The sequence below is a fragment of the Protobothrops mucrosquamatus genome, unplaced genomic scaffold (genome assembly GCF_001527695.2).
Source record: "Protobothrops mucrosquamatus isolate PMUCROS unplaced genomic scaffold, P.Mucros_1.0 scaffold244, whole genome shotgun sequence".
NCBI lineage: Eukaryota > Metazoa > Chordata > Lepidosauria > Squamata > Viperidae > Protobothrops > Protobothrops mucrosquamatus.
Genome location: NW_015386594.1, coordinates 115,491 through 137,642, shown reverse-complemented (window position 1 = coordinate 137,642; position 22,152 = coordinate 115,491). Strand labels below are relative to the sequence as shown.

The 22,152-nt window shown below is 40.2% G+C and overlaps 1 protein-coding gene across 1 annotated transcript in view; it reads left to right on the top strand.

Moving 5' to 3' along the window:
• The window catches only part of NFATC2 (nuclear factor of activated T cells 2), a 108,043-nt gene that overhangs the window by 11,300 nt on the left and 74,591 nt on the right, over positions 1-22,152 (top strand). Inside the window, exons 2-3 of the mRNA XM_015814368.1 lie at positions 6,997-8,029; positions 9,106-9,274. Of these exons, the coding sequence (XP_015669854.1) occupies positions 6,997-8,029; positions 9,106-9,274 (1,202 nt within the window). The remainder of the gene's footprint in view (positions 1-6,996; positions 8,030-9,105; positions 9,275-22,152) is intronic.

The window sequence follows — 22,152 nt, the reverse complement described above, 5'->3', positions numbered from 1 at the left end:
ACCACTGGCTTAGACAGTGGCAAGGCTTTGGGGATGTATCTCCCCCCCCTGAAAAAAAGCTCCCATCCCTAAGAGCTGCAAGATGTGGTGACTCAGTGAATATCAGCTTCCTTCTCAATCTAAGCTAAGCCAATATAGCCGGTGGAATCTAAGGAGTTTACTGTGTTCTTTTGCAGGCCTAATTTCAGCGTTTCAGAAAGATGCATTCAGGCCTCATTTGTGTCCCTTATAGGGAGCTACGTTCATACAAAATTGGCAGCGTTATACAGTAGTTTTGCATTCATGCAAAATTTACCTGGAGTTATAAAGATCATATTCTGTTCTTACTATAGCGTACAATATGAAAGAAGGGTGTGATTATTTCACTCGGTTGTCTGTTAAAATTAATTTTCCTGTACAGGAAAATGAGTGACTAACATGGCAAAATAATAATTTGTTGAAGCATCAAGTGTGTGCCAGCTAAGCCCAAGATCACCACCCTTGAAATCTCAGCTCCAAGGAATCAAAAGATGTTATCAGATTTTCTTTTTCATATAGTAGAAGGGGGAAATATAATCTGACTGAGAAATAGTCATATAAATTATATTTAGCTTTAATTACGTTAAGCTGTAAATGCTATCAAAATTTATTTTTCATCTGGATTTGGTTGTGCAACTCTGCAAATCTGCATTCCTCCTGTATATAAATGACAATAATAGAGTATAGGTAGTCCTTGACCTACGACAGTGACCATTCAAAGTTACAACAGCACTGAAAAAAGTGACTTATGACCATTTTTCACACTTATGACCTTTGCAGCAATCCCATGGTCACGTGATCAAAATTTAGACGCTTGGCAACTGACTCACATTTATGACGGTTGCACTGTCCTGAATTCATGTGATCATGTGATCCCCTTTTGCGACCTTCTGACAAGCAAAGTCGATGGGGAAACCAGATTCACTTAACAACCGTGTCACTAATTTAAAAACTGCAGTGATTCACTTAACAAATGTGGTGAGAAAAGTCGTAGAATGGGGCAAAACTCACTTAACAAATTTCTCACTTAGCAACATAAATTTTGGGCTCAATTGTGGTCATAGGTTGAGGACTACCTGTATACAAACTTAGATGTAGCAGGTTATAATGAGAGAAAGTGCTACACACATACTGGTAGTCCTTGACTTACATCTGTTTAATGATAATTCAAAGTTACAGTCGTTTCAGAAAAAGTTATTGATGACCTGTTCCCACACTTATGACCATCTCCTTCTCTCTCTCTCTCTCAAACACACAAACACACAGTGGTCATGTGATTGCAGTTTGGATCCTTGGCAACTGGCTCATATTTACAACCGGTTGTAGTATCCTGGGGTCATGTGACTGCAATTTGCAACCTTCCTAGCCGGCTTCTGATGAAAAAAGTCAGTTGGGGAAACTTAACAGCCACAGTGATTCACTTTATGACCACTGTAAAAATGGCTATAAAATTGGATCCAGTGATGCAATGACTTACAACTGCACTGATTTACAATGGAAATTCTGTTCATAATTGTGACTAGCTGTAATTTTATATTAATACATGAAAATCTGTCAGGCTTTTAGCCCAAGAACAATCCAGCCAAAGTTCAGTTCTTTATTTGCTTGCAAATAGATTATTCATGGCTGTTTATGGATCTTTCATGTCTAAATTGCTACAATCTTAAGTATGTTTTGGAACAAGCCAGAAAATCAATTCAAACAGGACAAGCATGATGTCAGATCCCCAAACCCTTTTTGCTTTCCTTCCGTATGTGTTCTTGTTTGGGGCCTGCCATTCTGCTGCTTATCAGGGAGACAGTTACGGAGAAACAAAACTGGAGAAGACCCTGAGATGCGCGCCAACTTGTGCCAGTTACCCAAACATCGTGCCGCCTGTGGATTGGCTAGATTTCAAATGGACATTATGACTCGACGCTCCCACGTGACACCGCTGCTGCGCGAGCTGCATTGGCTGCCTGTGGCCTTCCGGGTGCGCTTCAAGGTGTTGACTATCATCTTTAAAGCGCTCCATGGCATCGGACCCGGATACCTTCGAGACCGCCTCCTGCCGCAGATTACCTCCCATCGACCTGTACGCTCCCACAGAGTGGGTCTCCTCAGGGTGNCTGGCCTAGGGTAATTTTTAGAGGGGTTTTAATTATATTTTAATTGGACAATGTTCAAATATTTCTTTTAATTAATTTTAAATTTGTAATTGTTATTTATGTATTTTAATTGATTGTCAGCCGCCCTGAGTCCGCGAGGAGAAGGGCGGGATATAAATCCAAATATAATAATAATAATAATAATAATAATAATAATAATGACTTTGGTAGGAGGAGGAGATTGCTAGTTTAACTATACCAGTGGTGACGAACCTATGGCACGCGTGCCAGAGGCGGCACTCAGAGCCCTCTCTGTGAGCACACACACCATGCCCCAGAGATGGCAACCGTCCCTCTTCAACCAGCCACCCACTAACTCACCGAGGTCCCATGTGGCCAGATGCATCCCAGCACCCATGCGCTCGTTGGCCTCTGTGTGCGGGGGCCAATGGTGTCAGGCAGCCCCGGCTCCTGCCTTGCCTTGCCCTGTGACAATGGCACCGCTGCCCTGCCTCACCTTGCCTCGCCTCATCCCGCAGGACGAGCCTCCTGCCCACCGCTTCACTTGCCAGAGACCCCCTGGATCTCCCCCAACCTACCCGGGCCCCACAGGTGTCTCTCCCCACGAGCAATATCAAGGTGATCACGCCCACTTGGCCATACCCACCCAATCTGCCATGACCACCATAGCCACGCCCACCCAGTGGGCTACGCCCACCTGGCACCCGACGATAAATAAGTAGGTTTTGGGTTGCAGTTTGGGCACTCGGTCTCTAAAAGGTTCGCCATCACTGAACTATACCATTTGACTGGGATTTTCCCCAGATCTCGCCTTGGCTTTCCTACTGTCCTTAGCCCCTAATAAAAATTCGTTTTGAGATAATGCCCGTTTCAAGAGTTCTGCTTTCTTGGGTGCTTTGTTGAGGTGGGTCCTTACACACGATTCTGTGTCACGTGTGAGTTTAAACATAGGATTAATTTAAAATACGAATATATTTGGCCTTTTCGGTATGACTTCTCGCAAGAATTTGATCTTTGATTTTACAACCTTTTTTATCAAGATTGTTAAAGCGAATCATTGAATTTTTAAGTGAATCACACAGTCATTAAGCAAATCCAGTCTCCCTGTCCCATTGACTTTACTTGTCAGAAGCCAGCTGGAAAGGTTTCCAATGGCTATTACAACTGGTATTTGGATCATGTGGAGACACTGCAGTGATCGTAAGTGCAAGTACCAGTCATAAGTTGCTTTTTTCACTACTGTTGTAACATCTAAATTAATGGTTGTAAACCGAGGACTATATATTTATTAATACGGCTATTATGTTAAGTTATGTTAAGTTTTAATTACAGTTCATTGAATAGGCCACAGTGCCTGGATCCTATGGCGATCTAGAGTCAAAAAAGCAACCCCATGGCTCAATGTGATACATGAAGCCAGCCAGTGTCTCTTAATTTGGTTCTGTCTATATTCCACAAAGCTAGGATGGAAACCCAGCCCTCCAGCCAGTGCTGAAAGATGCTTAGATATTTGGGTAATCAATATCCTAACTATAATTTGAAAGTAGTATTTTAATAAGGTCTTGAGAACGTCATAATGACATTTCATTCTTTTTCTGGCACTACATTAGACTCTTTTCCTGCTGTCACATGAAGAATGTAATTGGAAATATATAAGATCTAAAAGATCTTTAAAAATATTACATGGATACCTTATTATTGGTGAATTCTCAGTTTTAAATATCCTTGAATTCTAATAACATTTTTAAAGATACAATAGAAAAACTCAATACAGATAGAATTTTCTGTTACAAAAGAGTCATGTTTGAATGGGTGTTGTGATGATCGATTTTTTTAATGGGCAAAAACAAAATTAGCTGTATTTGGTCTGCAATAAAAAAGCAACATCTACAGTATAGTAGAATAATAATTAAGTTGAAAAATCCCTAGGGATTGAGGCAGCTGTAAAATTTAACAAAGAAAACAAAGGAGTTGCTAAGTTACAGTGTTTTATTCTTGCATACTTTTGAATAATAACTCTTTATTAGGGAATACTCTTAAAAATAGTAGGTAGTCTAAAATATATATGTAAACTTTAATTTTAACCCTATTTGAGATTTTTATCCATTTTATTTATTAGCTTTATATACCATCTTTGCTTTGGGAGTTCAAGACGGCATAAGTTGGGCTAATAGCAAATAGCAAATCTCAGTATCTTGGTAAAATGATTATTGAAAATGAATGAGAAATTTTGAGATGTGCAACTGTTAGTAGAAAGATAATGGGTAGTACGTGGACTGTTATAATAAATAATTGGTTGCCAAAAGAAGCAAAAATGGCCAGGTGTTTGTTTGCTCACTTTTTCATATAACAACAACAACAATAACAATAAAAATAAAAAAATAAAAAGTTGGAAGGAACCCTGGAGGTCATCTAGTCCAACCCCCTGCTCAGGCAGAAAACCCTATACCATTTCAGAGAAATGGTTGTCCAGTCTCTTCTTAAAAACTTCCAGTGTTGGAACATTCACAATTTCTGGAGGCAGGTTGTTCCACTGATTAATTGTTCTAACTGTCAGGAAAATTCTCCTTAGTTCTAGGTTGCTTATCTCTTTGATTAGTTTCCATATGGAGGTAAAAATTTAATATGTCAGGAGAAGTGTAGTAAGTTGAATGTAGAATGAACTTAAGAAGGGTGCATGGTAAAACAAGAGACAAAGACAAGAATGTGTCAAGGTAATTATGATTTAGTAGCTGACCGGCAGAAGTGATATATAGAGAATGAGTCAACAGAGTATTTGGGGGTAGTATCCCTTTAAGAGACTGTGTCTGCGAGAATAGCAGTTGGAACCTGCTTGCTCCACTTCAACCGTTTGAATATAAATGACTATCTTGTATTCTGTATGCTCCCTGAATATTGTTTCATATTGTATATTAAACCACAGTTCTTTTAACAAATCACTGTCAGATGTTTATGCTCCTGTGTTATCACAAGAAGAAAATAAGAAAAATGCAGCGATAATTTATATTTTAAACAACAGAATGAATGTTGAATAAATGCCTGTGGCGATTCTCAATCATCCAGGTCATGGTTGTCTCAAAGGTGGTTTTCAAAAGGCAGCTGGACTTTCTTTGTTTTTTCCTTAAATGTTTTACTTCTCATCCAAGAAGCTTCTTCAGTTCTGACTGAATGGGGGCGGGGAATGGAAGGATCTGGTGGTTAGCATTCTGAAAGTCATTGTTAGCTCTCTGAGAGACAGGAGATAATGTAGTATCCTATCTCATATAATTCACACCACTTACTGTATCTCCTGGCTACAACCAAGAAAGTCCAGTTGCCTTTTGAAAAGCAGATTTGGGCTGAGTGTTGAATTACTGAGAAGTGGACAAAAAGAGGTTCACCAGTATGAAAGAAATCTGTTAAACTGGTTTGGTCATATAGGCAGAACAACTGAATACAAAACAAATGCATGAAGGAAGAATGGGTGGTTTGAGAGGAAGAGGAAGGCTGAGAAAGTTGTGGTTGAAACAGTTGAAAAGACAGGTAAGAAATGTAAAAAAGAACACAATATATGGATATGGGGGAAGCTGTAACAACTGGCAAGAATAGAAAAAATATGGAGAGGAACAGTGAATGGTGCTGAAGTTTAGATGCTCTTTTACTCCTTTTCTGCTGTCTGCCAACCATTCCATTCTCTAAAGGAATAGTGTGATGGACATATACAGTAAGCATATAATTGCATTATTAAATGGGTGGCGAGTAGCTGAGGAATGTCTTTCATTTTAGGAACTGTCCAGTTGTTAAATTGGAAGAGCAAACCCCCCTTAAAATATGCTTGGTGGCTTGGCTGTTGATATCGTTGCCTGACACATTACAAAGGGACTTTTCTTGCATTGCTCTCATGTGATGGAAAGCACTACTGTGTGAGTTGAGTTTGGCCCCCTTCTTTGGCATTTAGAAATCATGTACATGTAGCATTTGTCATAAACACCTTAAATTAAATGTAAGCGAGTATTGGTTTACTGTTTATAGTGTTGGTCTACTGACTTTCTAATGCACTACAACAACCAGGAAGCTAGAAAATTATGAAATAAGCATGCTTGTTTGTTTGTTTGTATATTTGTTCATAGGTCTGAGTGTATCATATCATTTCCCTTCTTTTAGAAATTAAGTAGTAGGGACATTTCAACATTGTGTTGCACTCAATTTGGAATCTGGGAGATTTGCAGCTAGGATCTGGTTGTGCTCAGGTAGACAAAAATTAGATGAGCCAGAGAAAGAAAACATGACCAACAATGGGCTGAAGATTGAAGACTGGTACCCAAATAAACATTTGTCAGTGGCATACCAAGGATGGGGTTGGAAGCAGGCTGTCACGGACGCAAGCAGTAAGGGAAGGCTATCTGGAGGGTCAGTACTGAATGTGGAATCGCATTGCTGCTGCCAGTCCATCAGTCAGCTGTTTGGCATTTGGTGGCATGGTGCCATAACAAAGGTAGAACAGAGCAGGCTGGGTATGGACCAGCCGGTATCCTGCAACTGTCACTTGCAGGATACAAGTGTGCTCTTGCCAATAGTCATAGCAAAAACATGATCAGAAGGCAGTTGACGGTGAAATACTGGAGTGGATGGATGAAATATTTCGAAGCCAATGCGATACTCTGGGTGCAGTGGTGGCACATTTCTTTTCATTCTCTGGCTCTTACTCGGAAAGAGCCCAGTGGGCTTCTACTCTGAGAAGGCTGACCTGCTGCCTTATGCATGCAATTGATGTCTGTGTATAATGCAACCTTTTCCCAAAACGCTATCGCTAATGCCTTCTTGTTAACCCAGGATTGCTCAGCTTCTGCAGTGGTATGTCTAGTCTTAAAAGCGACCCTTCTTTTTCCAGAAGAACCGACTCCTTCACATAAAATCATCAGCCCACCCACTGGAGTTACTTACCCTCATGACGATGTCTCGGATTATGGCCTCAAGCCGTACCCCTTCGCTTTCTCTAGCCTTTCGGCAAATCACATGGGCAGATATGGACAGCCAGATAGCATAGGGTCAAAATGCTACTTGGACCCTCTCAAGGCTGCAGGTCCCCCTACTTTGAGCCCTAGGATTGAGATAACACCATCTTATGAACTGATTCACTCAGGGGGGCCCTTCAGCGGCAGAGACACAGATCTATTGGTAGAGCATCAGTCCAGCTCAGCTACTGCTAGCCCAAGGTTTACCCTGCCAGTCCCTGGCTTTGAGAGCTACCGAGAACCGCTGTGCCTGAGCCCTCCTAGCAGTGGCTCCTCTGCAAGCTTCATTTCAGAGACAAATTTCTCTCCTTACACTTCACCATGCGTTTCACCAAATAATGGCCCTAGTGATGACCTTTGTCCACAGTTTCAAAACACCCATGCTCATTATTCCCCTAGAACCTCGCCAATAATGTCCCCACAAGCAACTGTCGTGGAAGATACCTGCTTGGGGCCACGTTCACCATCACCACGTCCCAACTCAAGGTCGTCATCGCCAGGGGCAAAGCGGAGGTACTCTTGCACTGAGCTGTACGGGAGTCAGCACCCACACTCTTCTCCACGGCAGTCGAGAACCCCTTCTCCACAGGCCTCTCCCCACATCTCCTTGAGAGAAGACGGAGCCACAGTCACTTACACCCAGTTGTCCACCTCCTCAAGTCTCATGGATGCAATGAACAATCTCACCACTGATCCTTCCTGCGGAGTTCCCACAAAAATATGGAGGACCACCCCAGATCCTTTGCCAGTGGCTTCCCACAAATCCAGTATGCCATGTCACGTGCTTCAGCCGATCGAATACATTGGGTCCTGTGAGCAGGACAACCGAAGGAACCCCCCACCAGATTCAATCCTTTTAGTGCCGCCATCTTGGCCAAAGCAGCTGATGCCTGCGATACCAATCTGCAGGTGAGTAGATGTCTTGCACATATATGGAGTTCTATAGAATGTATAGAATTTGTCTTGTAGATATGTGCATATCTGTGAGACAGAATTGCATATAATAGAGGAGGATTTCTTTTAATGAGTTATTCTTGACTCTCCTGTTCTTTTTCTCCTAAGCTGCCCTGGATATTCTTCTGTTGGAGATAACAGCAAATGCATGTTCCCCCAGCAAATGAAAGTGCATAATATTGGAGGAGGACAAAATCATTACAGGGTAGAAAGCAGCATAATTTATTCCTCCTTCTTGACAAGGAGACAGCTAATCATTTTCTATATTTCATTACATTCTGCATTTACCTATATTTACACACAATGATGATTGAATAGCTACTGAAGATACTCTGCATTGTCAGTGTGGAAATAATCTAGTCAGAGAAAGAAAAGGATGATTTTGGAGGTCCAGCATAGCCTTTAGTATGAAGTATTGATTGATTATTCAAATTTATATAGCCGTCCATCTCATATGTATGACTATGGGTGGCTTACAAAAAAATTAAAACAAATATAAAAACAAGAAAAAAAAACCCAATACAACAATTTAAAAAACAGAAAAGAACAACATAAAAGCATATAGAAAACATAATGAAATACATAAAACTCACAACCAAGGTAATCCCATTCATCAAAATTACTACTACTGCATCAGCTCTACCATGCTCCTGGATCCCAATGCCAGTTAGCAAAACTTATGAGTTCCTTCAGGGCCTTGTGAATAGCCAGGAGGGTTGGGGTCAATCTTTCTTTCATTATCATTGATTCTTCTTGAATTAATTGCCACTGGTTCTTATCCTAGTTAGCAACTGTTTGTAAATTGTGAGGCAAAGAATCCACCCCACGGATTTGAGTTGAGCAAAAAAGCATTTTTAATTGTTCTCCATCTCTTGCCAATCAGTGGTTGATCCAGGTCCTCTTGTCTTTTGAAAAAGAAACATGATTTCCAGTTGTTTGGATCATTATTGTGCAGCCTGTCCTTGTTAATGTGAGTATTGAGCTAAGCTTCTTTTCTTTCATAACTTAAACCCAAGCTTTCTTCTCCCCAGCATTCCTGTTCAGTCTCTTCCACCTCTTGAGTGGCCTCTTTCCAGCCATTCGGGCTCCTATGAATTACAGATTGAGGTGCAACCCAAACCTCACCATCGTGCTCATTATGAGACGGAAGGGAGCCGAGGGGCAGTCAAAGCACCAACAGGGGGACATCCTGTGGTTCAGGTACGTTGTGTTTTGTGTGGGGTATCTTACAGTGCAGTGGGTATTTGGATCCCAGAAAGGCAAGGGTGCTTCGATCCAGCATGGGCACATTCTCCTTGCCAATCAGCTACTCCTTATAGAAGCCATGCCTTTTCCTGGGCTTACAAAGTAGCTATACATCCCTAGTCTAATGAAGAGAAGGACTAGGAGTAACATGATAGCAGTCTTCCAGCCCTTGAGGGACTGCCACAGATAAGAAGGGCTCAACTTAGCCTCCAAAGCACCTGATGGCAAGATAAGAAGTAATGGGTGGGAGATCCTTAAAGACAGATCAAACCTAGAACTAAGGAGAAATATGAGTACAAATAATCAGAGGAAGGGTTGCCTCCAGAAGTTGTGGGTGCTCTATCATTGGAGGTTTTCAAGAAGAGACTGGACAGCCATTTGTCAGGAATGGTATAGGGAGCAGGGAGGTTGGACTAGAAGACTTCCAAAGCCCCTTCCAACCCTATTATTTTATATTCTATTTTGTTTGAGTTAGGAGATAAGATGGAGGCACCCCTGCTTCTGTCTGTTTAACCTCTCCTTAACTCTAAAGTATATTTTTCTCAGTCTCTGGTCTTTCAGTAGGAGATACCAGATATAAGCCAAGCTTCTTCAAGTCTCACTTGACAAGTAGATCAAATGATGCCATGCCAGTTCCAGCATCCTTGATCATTTTGCATCCAAATTATTTTAGAACATCCAGGACTCTTGATAATAATGCATAGCTCAATCACAGTGTTTTTCAAACTTGGCAACTTTAAGATGTGCAGACTTCAATTCTCATGGTGGCTGGGGAATTCTAGGAGCTGAAATCCTCACATGTATAGAAGTATAGAATAGAATAACAGAGTTGGAAGGGATCTTATAGGTCATCTAGTCCAACCCCCTGCTTAAGCAGGAAACCCTATACCATTTCTGACAGATGGCCCGTCCAGTCTCTTCTTGAAAGCTTCCAGTGATGAAGCACCGACAACATCTGAAGGCAGTCTGTTCCATTGGTTGATTGTTCTCACTGTCAGAAGATTTCTCCTTATTTCTAGATTGAATCTCTCGATCAGTTTCCATCCATTGTTCCTTGTCTGGCTTTCAGGTGCTTTGGAAAATAAGTTGACCCCCTCCTCTCTGTGACAGCCGCTCAAATATTGGATCACTGTTATCATGTCACCCTGGTCCTTCTCTTCACTAGACTTGCCAGGCCCAGTTCCTGCAACCATTCTTCCTATGTTTTAGCTTCCAGTCCCCTAATCATCCTTGTTGCTCTTCTATGCACTCTTTCTAGAGTCTCAACCTCTTTTTTATAGTGTGGTGACCAAAACTGGATGCAGTATTCTAATTGTGGTCTTACTAATACCTTATAGCAGGAATGTCAAACTCGCAATGTCGCGTAACGTGTCGCGATGTATCACGACTTTTTTTGCCATTGCCAGCAATGGGGTGTGCGCGGTTTCGCTATGATGCATCCGGCCCGCGGGCCAGCAGTTTGACACTCCTGCCTTATAGAATGGTATTAGTACCTCACATGATGTTGATTGAATCCCTCTGTTAATGCAACTTAGGATTGCATTGGCTTTTTTGGCTGCTGCCACACATTGCTGGCTCATATTTAATTGATTGTCTACTAGACTAAGATTGTTAAAGTTGGTATATGTTTATATTTTTTATAAATAATTCAAGTGGCAAACATGCCTAATATTCCTTCCTCTTCCTATTTTCCCCACAACAATCCTGTGAGGTGGTTGGACTGAGAGACTTTCCCATCCAGCTGGCTTTCATGCCTAAGGCAGGACAAGAACTCACAGTCTCCTGGTTTCTAGCCTGGTACCTTAACCACTAGGTCAGACTGGTTTCAGAAAAGATCAAGTTTGAAAAACACTGTTCTGTTAGTCTGGAAAAACAGAATTATTGTTTGAAAACAGAAGTTGGCAACTCACTCAAGCCTGTAGCTCCTTTTTTCTGCTGTCCTCTCATGCTAAAGAGATTGAATTGTATTTTTGCTTCTCTGGAAGCAAAAGACCCATACTTCTACTGGTAAATTGTTCTGTTCTGGCTGCTTATATAGCTTAGAAGCTCAGTTCCAAAAGATGCCATCTTATACACAGATAAATAAGGCTTTTGTTTTCATGTAATAAGCACATTTTGTAATTGGGAGCGAAGACAAAAAAGGGACATTTCCTAGGGCTACAGAAAAGAACAGGCTGTAAATGTATCAGCTGAATCAATTTTTAATTAATAAGGCTAAAGAGATACCACTTAACATCCTACATTGGCCCTTAACATTTGAACCATTTTGAAATTTGGTAGAAAGCTTTGCAAAAAACCCCCAACCCAATAATTTTGTTTCTAGTGTAATTGAGTATGGAAATAAAATTGGAAGAATTTCCTTTTCCAGGATAGTTTGCACTGCAGTGTAAATATATAGTGTAAATATAAATCAAAATCATGTGAAGTATTAGTACCATTTTATAAAACCTTAGTAAAACCACACCTAGAGTAGTGCATCCAGTTTTGGTCACCCCATAACAAAAAAGATTTTGACACTTTTGAAAAAGTGCAGAGAAGAGCAACTAAGATGATTAAAGACCTGGAGACTAAAACATACAAAAAACGGTTGCAGGATTTGGGTATGGCTAGTCTAGAGAAAAGAAGAACTAAACGTGACAGGATAGCTGTGTTCAAATATTTGAGGCGCTGCCACAAAGAAGAAAGGGTGTCAACTTATTTTCCAAAGCACCAGAAACAAGACAGGAAACAATGGATGATAACTAATCAAGGAGAGAAGCAACCCAGAACTAAGGAGAAACTTCCTAACAGTGAGAACAATTAACCAGTGGAATGGCTTGCCTTCAGAAGTTGTGGGTGCTTCATCACTGGAAGTTTTTAAGAAGAGACTGGACAGCCACTTGTCTGAAAAGATATAAGGTCTCCTGCTTGAGCAGAGGGTTGGACTAGAAGACCTCCAAGGTCCCTTCCAGCTCTATTCTGATTAAATATTTTGCTGGAGACATGTGGACTGAAGCACCTTTTGTACAACAGCTGCCATAAATCAAGCAGCCAGTTCGGTGTTTATTGGCCATACTGTTTCTTTCTCCTGTAATATCTTTGTTATGTGATGCCAATATAAGATCTCTTCATTGGCATGGTTAGAACTGTGATAAGGAAAAGAAGGAGGTCAATTGAAGCCTGCCACAGTTGGCATTTGGTTCAACGAGGTTTTTGATGGCATGTTGTAAACTTTATGCTGTTGTAAAGATACAGTGGCATAGGTTAATTGGGTTCATGAATTCGTGAGAGAAAGGTGAATGAGTTGGAGCAGATTTTGCTGATTTTTCTGCAAGTTAGACTAAGGTCATGGATACCACAGGACATTTTTAAAACAAGGGTAGAAAGCTGCTTCCCTTCCCACTTATTAAATTTATATCCATCTTTTCCACCAAAATGAACACAGGAGGTTTCTATCAATGATACAAAAGTCTAAACCTTGAAAACAGGCAAATAAATTTCCCATTAAATACAATTCAATCAAAAACAAATAAACCATACACACCAATTAAAACTTGTGTCAATAGACAAGTTGAATTGTGTGTCCAGAAGTGTGTCTGGATAAACATGTCCCTAGAGAGGACTTAGACTTTGCTATCTGATCAACCTAGACAGTATGAACAGTAGATGGGGATGATGGAGATTGTAGTCAGATGATAATTGGAAAGTCGCAAATGATTCCATCCTGTTTTAAAATATTCTCTTGCCTTTTTTACAGTTGTGTAAATGAAAGCCAATTTTGCTGGATAAGTCAAGTTTAGTTGGAATTAAAATATGAGGTCTCTGTACTGAATAATGTGTTATCGCTGAGATCCAAAGCAGAAACATTAAATGTGTTGATTTCTCCAAGGCTTTTTGTTTTTTTAGTGATGAAGAGGCAAATGTACTTAATAGAGATGAAACTTTAGACGTCCTTTTGAGTAAAACTATTCCAGGGGATTTCTGGTTCTTTTGCCTTCCCTTCTGGTATTCTGATATATATATATCTGGTTAAAACATATTAAAGTCTGTCTATAATACTGTTATAAAATGGAAGGGATGGAAGAGATCTTAGAGATCATCTAGTCTCACCTTCTGTCCAATCCATGGATGCTTTACTGCAAGCAAGAATCTCTTCTTTTTTTGATGGAGGAGTATATATTCTGGTACTACAGGTAGTCCTCAACTTACAACAGTTCATTTAGCAACCATTCAAAGTTACAATGTCACTGAAAAAAGTGACTTATGTCTGTTTTTTGCCCTTATGACCGTTGCAGCAGCATCATGGTCATGTGATCAAAATTCAGAGGCTTGGCAACTGACTCATATTTATGACGGTTGCAGTGTCCCAAGGTCATGTGATCACCTTTTGTGACCTTCTGACAAGCAAAGTCAATGGGGAAGTCTGATTCACTTAACCGTGTTACTAACTTAACAACTGCAGTGATTCTCTTAACAACTATGGCAAGAAAGGTCATAAAGTGGGGCAAATTTCACTTAACGAATGTTTTGCTTAGCAACATAAATTTTAGGCTCAATTGTGGTCGTAAGTCGAGGACTACCTGTATAGCAAGAGCTGAAGCAGCACTGATATTTTAGCTCAGCCTGATGCCAGCCCTAATCAAATAAGCTAAAAAAATGTTCAGAGAACAAAAGATGGGTACATTAGCTCTTTGTGGTCTAGTAAGAAAGTTTTAATTGGAATTGCTGGTTTAACAAAATGATTATGAGTGTGGTGTGTGGGTCAGTATGCCTCAATGTGCCCTTTAAGTGTGTGGCTAAGTACCCACTGCTTCGGTTTGAACCACAAACCAAACCAAACTAAAATGGGATGCAGAGAATAGTAGGATCCCAGTTGCTAACTTTGTATAAATCAGGCCTTACTATTAAGCCACAATATAGTGCAGACTAGTGGCCGGGTTTCTGCAACATCTCAGTTCTAAAACTGGGTTAACTTGGTTTTAGGTTTTATTAATATGGTTTTAGAGGTTAGATTGTTGTATGAACCCAGCCACCATCTCTACATTAAGCCTACACCAGGGGTAGGCAACCAGCTATGCTGGCTCAGGAATTCTGGGAGTCATAAAAGAGCCAAGGTTGCCTACCCCTGGCCTACACCATTCCAACTGCCTCCTTAATTCTAAAGAAGAAAAAGGAAGAAGCTTCTAAGAAATGGTAGGAAGGTCCTAAGTGTTCCACATATAACACCTTATATATTCCCCAACTTAAATACGCTTCATATATGCTTGCTTTGAATTTTTCCAAACAATGCTTAAAATGGGCAAGGCTGAAATAATCTGGATTAGGAAATATCCTGTCCTTCACCCCTACAAATCTGTTTGTTTGTTTGTTTATTTGTTTAAAAAAGGAGGGGGAACATACATTATGGCTCAACACCATGGATTTATACATAGTGTCTTGCCTTAAAAGTGTTCTGTTCTATGACATTGATTACCCAACTGTGAGTCTTTGGAGAAGACAGCTCTTTGGGTCCTCCACAGAGCTTTCTTCTTGGTTTGTAGCTGATAGATGGTAAAACCAGTTGGCACTATCCAAGGTCCCATATGGATAGATAATACAGGTAGTACTCAACTTACAGCTATTCATTTAGTGACCGCTTAAAGTTAACAACGACACTGAAAAAAATGACTTATGACTGTTTTTCACACTTACGACTGATAAAAATTCAGAGGCTTGTCAACCGACTCACATTTACGACGGTAGCAGTGTCCCAGAGTCATGTGATCCCCTTTTGCAACTTTCTGACCAGCAAAGTCAATGGGGAAGCCAGAATCACTTAACAGTCGTGTTACTAACTTAGCCACTGCAGCGATTCACTTAACAATTGTGGCAAGAAAGGTCGTAAAATGGGGCAAAACTCACTTAACAATTGTCTCGCTTAGCAACAGAAATTTTGGGCTCAGTTGTGGTTGTAAGTTGAGGACTATCTGTACAGTTGAATTGTCCAATGTCTTCCTACCCAAGTATAAAATGGATAACTTGCTCTCTGCATGGAATCCAGTGATATTGATTTGTGTATGAGTCAGATTGTGACACATCTATAATAGAATTCTCAAAGTCTGTTTTAAACTGTAGTTTCCATGTTTCTCTGGAGGAAACTATGAGAATGGTGTTTATATAGTACAATCCAGTTGTCCTTCAGCTCTTGGACAAAGATTTACAGATGATATATCATGCCCCTTTGTAGGAGGATTTACATGACTTCCAACCCTCTCTCTGGAGGAGGGAATTTTATTATTTTTACACTGTATAACCTGTATAGTCATTGTAACTTTGGAAGAAAGTGCAATAGTTAAAGTTGTATATAAATCTGGCTTCCTGCATTGATATGCGAGAGCATTATTTCCCCTGTACTGTAGTAACTGATACACAATTAAGCTAACGATTTTCTTGCTGTAAATCTAGATGAATAGTATTTGGTCCATCTGAGCAACTTATATCTTGTAAAAAAAACAACAACAGCCATCTTCCATAGGAAATTGTTTCTTTTAATGTTTTCTCTGTACAGCCTTATTCATAGATGATCCTTTGTATGCTTTAAAAACAGGTGGCTTTATTCACATCCATGATTACATCTGAAATATTTGTTGCACTTCTGGGTGATAATTTGAAACTTGTTTTGTCGAGCTCAGACATATTTTTCATTGATTCTTTTAATTGCTACTTGAAATTACTTTATATGAATATAACTTGGGGCCTCCAGTTGTGCTGGCTTTCCAGGAAACAGTGGCTGGCATACTAAAAGATGTGATACGTTTGCTCTTGTTTACTTAAATCTTTCAGGCATCTGAGGTCACCTATTACTAGTGCCAGTATTCAGAGCTACAATACTGAAATTCAGAACTGCAATATCATGAGATAACAATGCACAAAACTAGCTTGGCTTATACATCATGCTAAACTATGATTTCTTTAGTCATCATTTGCTAAATATGCAGTTAGCTCAGGGGTAGGCAACCTTGGCTCTTTTATGACTTGTGGACTTCAACTCCCAGAATTCCTGAGCCAGCCATGCTGAGGGGAAAGGGAGAGGTTTCCAAGCTGAGCCATGCTGGCTCAGGAATTCTGGGAGTTGAAGTCCACAAGTCTTAAAAGGCCAAGGTTGTCTACCCCTGAGTTAGCTAATTTCATGTATCATGCAAAGCCCTACACTTTCATGACAGATGGATGGCTATATAAGTATGATAAATAAATTTTTAAAAGCATATGGTTTTCAGATTACTTGAGTGTGGTTGTTATACAACCACATTATGCAATAAATGAGCCCAGTTATCTTGATACATTTGGTTATTATCCCAAACTGTATTTTGCTTAGCCAAGCAGATTATATAAGCATTCACCATGACCTGAGGTTGTGGCAAGGTAGAGAATATTAGGCACAATATGAAATCATTATTTTTTTGAATATTGCTTAGCCTTGGAATCACATATTGACTGACATCACACAGAGCACTACAGAGATGTAGAAATTTATTTGCAAAATCAATGCAAAAGCAGGAAACCTGCTCATATTGTATTTTTAGTCCTGAGATTCTGCATTGGTCAAGTGGCTGAGTGAAAATTTGGCAGCCGCAAGTTCTGCTTTTCGTTTAACTGAGGAACCACTTTTTTTTTTAAAGTTTATGAATCCTTTCTAATAATCCAAGACACTGTCATTGCTTCTAGAAATCTCCTAAACCTCTGCTACTTTTTCTGCAACACTTGAGCTGAGGTAGCCATGTGCACAACTACCAAAAATGTAAGCTAGAACTCCAAATTAAGCAACCTGTTTGGTTCCTAAGTCCTAAACAAATAGAGAAGAATCTATTAATAAATTCTAGTTCAGCAATTTGATCTTCTGTGCTTTGAATTACATGCCCCCATACTAACATTATTCAAGAAAGAGTTTGAAGACGGGTACAGCTGCTACACTGAGTGAAGAGTTGAAAAATAAGTATTCATTTTTAAAAATCTCTCTCGTTCTCTCTGAAAAGAATGTTGTACTCCTCTGGATCTGATATCCCCCAAAGCTTTATGTTGTGGTTGTGCTAACTGATGCCACTTCCTCTTCATTGCATGTTGGTCTCAGGAGTTTGGCACTCTCCACTGAAGGGTGTGCATTTATAAAGTGCTTCTAGAACACCAGAACAATTGCCTGTCTGTTAAAATGAAGAGCCTCTGGCAGGATGAGAGGCATTCAGCAAGGACATGGGCTTTTGTATGTTTAACGTCTTGTTCAAGAGCCGAGGCTAGCAATAACTGCCTCTGTTTGGGGGGCAAAGGCTGGTGTTGACATGAAAATTTGTTCCTTCGTGGTTGGCACAGATGCTCAATTCAGAGAGGATGTGATAAATATATCCTTGCCTCTTGGTAAAGTTGAATTCGACCAACTGTGGTTTAAAAAAAAATGCAAGAAGACTTGAGTGGGGATTCAAACTGCCCCTTGCTGCTGATAATTGATGACAGATTGTTTGAGAAATGATTACTCCCTGCTGATTCAGTTGCTAAGTTGTGTCTGATTCTTTGCAACCCCGTAGATCACAGTACTCCAGACCTCCTGTCCTCCACTGTCTCCCAGAGTTTGCCCAAATTTGTGTTCATTGCATTAATGAACAAAATGCACTAACCATCTCATCATCTGCCGTCCCTTTCTCTTGTTGCCTTCAATTTTTCCCAACATCAGGGCCTTTTCCAATGAGTCCTCTCTTCTCATTTGATGGCCACAGTATTTGAGTTTAAACTTCTGTATCTGTCCTTCCCAAGAACAGTCAGGGTTGCTTTCCTTTACGATTGACCGGTCTGATCTCCTTGCAGTCCAAGGGACTCTCAAAAACACCAGAATTTGAAAGCATCAATTCTTCCGTGCTCAGCCTTCCTTATGGTCCAACTCTCACAGCCATACATTACTACTGAGAAAACAATATCTTTGACTCTACAGAACTTTGTCAACAAGGTGATGGCTCTGCTTTTTAATAGATTTCCCATAGCTTTCCTTCCAAGGAGCAAGTGTCTTATAATTTCATGGCTGCAGTTACCATCTGCAGTGATCTTGGAACCCAAGAAAATAGAAATCTGTCACTGCTTCCATTTCTTGCCCTTCTATTTGCCAGGAAGTGATGGGACCGGATGCCATGATCTTAGGTTTTTTAATGTTGAATTCCTTGCTGATAACTGCATTCAGTTTGTGTATGTGGTACTTGTTTTCCCATCATTGAATAGATGATATTAGGCTTTGAGCAATCAAACTGAGATCTGGATTTAGGTTCAGAGAAAAGGAAGTCCATAATCAATGTGTTGATTCATGCTGTTCATGAACTTTTTTGAGGAGACAGCCCCATTTTCTGTGGATGTTTCTTCTCAAAAAATGAGTAGAATTGAATCAGTTGATGTTGCTATAGGATTGTACCTAAGTGTAGGAAATAACCTGTATGTATGATTTGGGGAGTTTTTCGCACATTTTATTACTCATGATAGCTAAAAATAGAACTTATTTATTCAGAGCTGAAGTTTAAAGAAATGAGAATTAATCAGTTTTCTCTATCCTGCCCTGCTTGTCATTTTTCTTTGGGTATCAGACTAAATTATATCTGAGAGTTGTTTTACATCTCCTGATAAAATGTGGTTTTACACTCTTAAACATTAACTATTCTTACCTTTATTGTAATAGAAACACTGTGGATAAAAGTCCAAAACTTCCACTGTTTAATGAGATTCTGCCTCATTAAAAAAATTGTACATACTGTACATACTATAAGTGTACATATCATATCTAATAATGCACCAGCCAATGTTTTTAAGGAAGAAATACAGCTTTTGGTAATGGTGGTTTTTATTTTTGGAGCAAAATAGCCACAGAGGATGGGAAATGAAGAGAATGAAATGAAATGAAGTGGTAGCCACAGATTCTTAGCCATAATTACTTTTCTGCAATTTTGTAAAGACATTTCAAGTCTCCTTTTACTTAAATTATTTCAAAACATTTCTCTAATGCCCTTCTTCAAGGTAATTACCAGACTCCTATATCATGTGTTCACCTTGCAGATTTAGTGGAATTTTATCTTTTATAAAACTGAGGTGAGGGGGAATTTATATTGCCTTTTTACTTGTAACACTCTTGGCTTTCTTCATTTATGTTTCTTTTCCATTAAAAAGCCACATAGCACAAAAGATAAACAGGTGCACACTACCTTTTGACTGGAACTTCAGGGAACAGTTTGCATGGGGGCAGTCCATGGTTTGCATGGAAGACTGCAACTTGCAGCAACAAAAATGACACAACTATATGAATGTATAAAACCTTAATAATAGGGAGCTGTTTTAGCAGCAACACTTAAGATGTTGGAAGAACAAAGAGGCTCAGTTCGCTTTTGCACTGCGTTGGAGCAAAGTAACTGCTCAGAAAAGGACATTCTTCAGTTGAGGTCCTGCTCAAAAATTGGAGATGCAAAGGTTTTCCTTTGATAAAAGAGCAATCTTGAGGAAAGATCTTGGCAAATGACTTTAGAAAATAGATAGGTAACGTTTAGGAGGTAGGCAGTGCCTAGCACTGTTTTATCCTTCAGCCCTATAGAGCAGTGATGGCGAACCTTTTAGAGACCGAGTGCCCCAAAACTGGCCCCGCCCCCGCTCCACCCCCATCCCCCACCCCGCCTGCCTGCAGGGCCACTCACTGCCTCCAGGGCCCGCCACAGATCACCCAGGCAGCCCAGCAGCGCTATGGCGGTCACGCCCGCGCCCTGCAGCATCAACTGTGCAAGATCGGGTGTGAGGGCAGAGTCTTGTCTATGCTGCCTGGCTGCCATGTCCTTGGCTCCGCTGCTCCGAGTGGGCCACGCTCAGGGGCGACTCTCCTTCACGGGGGCTGCTGGAGAGGATGGGGCTGTGGGAGGAGGCGAGGCTGGGGCAACGGCACGTGTGCCCACAGAGAGGGCTCCGAGTGCCGCCTCTGGCACCCATGCCATAGGTTCGCCACCACTGCTATAGAGGGAACCCCATGGAAAGGATTTGGCAGTTAACCATAATATCCAAAGGTCATGACATTGTCTGTTCCTATAATAAATTCAGAAGTGGTCCATCAGTTTGGGGTCCAAAGAGGCTAGGGTTTTACATTTCTGCTTGACTTGGCATTAGCCAGGAGATTTCTTTCAGAAGCAGTGAGGTGGTTCTGTGTTTCAGACAAAAATCCCATTCCTCAAAGACTTGTCTGCTAAAATGCCCATTTATCTTTAGTCTTGATAGATGGCAACAGCTAGCTTGCCTTGCCTTGATTCCCACAGAAGTAAACAGAATTGGATCATGTTAGCAGTGGAGGGGAGGCTGTTTGGAAATCTAAGGATTACAGATCTGGAAACTGAAAAAAAAAGGAAGAAATCTTTGACAAATCAGTGTCAAGGGAATTACCTAGGTATGTTCATGGAGTCCATTTTGAATGGGTGTTTATTTTGCTTATAATTACAAATACATATCTTAAGCAAGGTTCAACACACTTTGTACAGTAGACCATTGGGCAGTCTCACTAAATGGTTCCCATGCTGAGGATAACCATATATCTGAGGGCTAAAAAGCACTAGTATGCAGCCAGCAAGCTAGCCAGCATTTTATTTTTTAAGGATGTTGATGGGATGTTGATGGAGCTCAGAGGCAGTATCAAGGATATAAGTAAAGTTTAGGCGGGTATTTTGCCTCTCAACATGCTAGCTTCCCAATAACATTTTAATTGAAAGAGTCTTTAAAAAAAACATGGGGCATGGAGCTTGCCAGATGTCATAGAATATATTAGCAGGTATGCTACCCCATCCATATACACTCCTTGTCATATTAATTGTCCAGGATCTAAAATATGTTAATTACCTAGGATATAAAATTTCATTTTAATTACCCAAGATCTGAAATTGTGCTGGTACAGTAAAGGGACAGAATGCAGAGGAAAGTTTTCCGGGGCGGGGGGGGGGGGGGAATACAACAGAACATTTTTTGGGAAAAAATAAAGTGATGTTTATATACATGCCTACATGCAAAACATGCAGTTTCTCCCTTGAAAACCATCCTCTTCCCAAATTGCTTTTCTTTAACAGTTGCTGGGATAATGTATATTTATCTGATTGTGTGGTTATCTACCTACCTACCTACCTACCTTTCATTCTGTGTAGAAACACCCTTGGCCAACTGAAGCCATAGCACTTGAAAAATGCTAGCTTGACATGAAGCCAATATTTTTGCAGACTATTTTCATACAATTTGCATGGACCTCACCAGTCTGGTGCAGAGCAAAGTGTATTGATATATGTGTATTAAAAGAACAAGGGGAAGGAAGTGGTGAGAATTTAAAAAAAAACATGCTTTCTCTCTCTCTCTCTCTCTCTCTCTCTCTCTTTGTCTTCTTCTGTTGATTTCTCTCCCTTTTTTGAAAATTTTGTCTTTTTTTGCTTGGCATTAGTAACATCTTTTCTCAGAATTTGTCTTCTGAGTTTGGATGTATGGTTAACATAAGAACACTTATAAAACTTCACTTGCCCTTTTGACTTTTCTTCCCTTTAAGAAATCTGATTGTGGCTGATCGGTTTCAGGTCAGAATTGCTATCATATTAATGACAGTTTTTTTGTGCTGGAGAAGATTCATGAAAGCCAAAGAGAGACTCTGTCTCTGTGACTTTAGATTCCACAATTGTCTATTTCCTTCACTTCCCCCTGTTCAAAAATCCAAATCCCTTAAAAAGACAAAATAAATTAAGAATGCAGAATGCATTATGCTAAAATGCCTATGCATCCATGTGTGTTTCTATGCACTGACAGCTGTGGCCCTTAATATAAGTTATATAGTTACAATGTTTTATGAT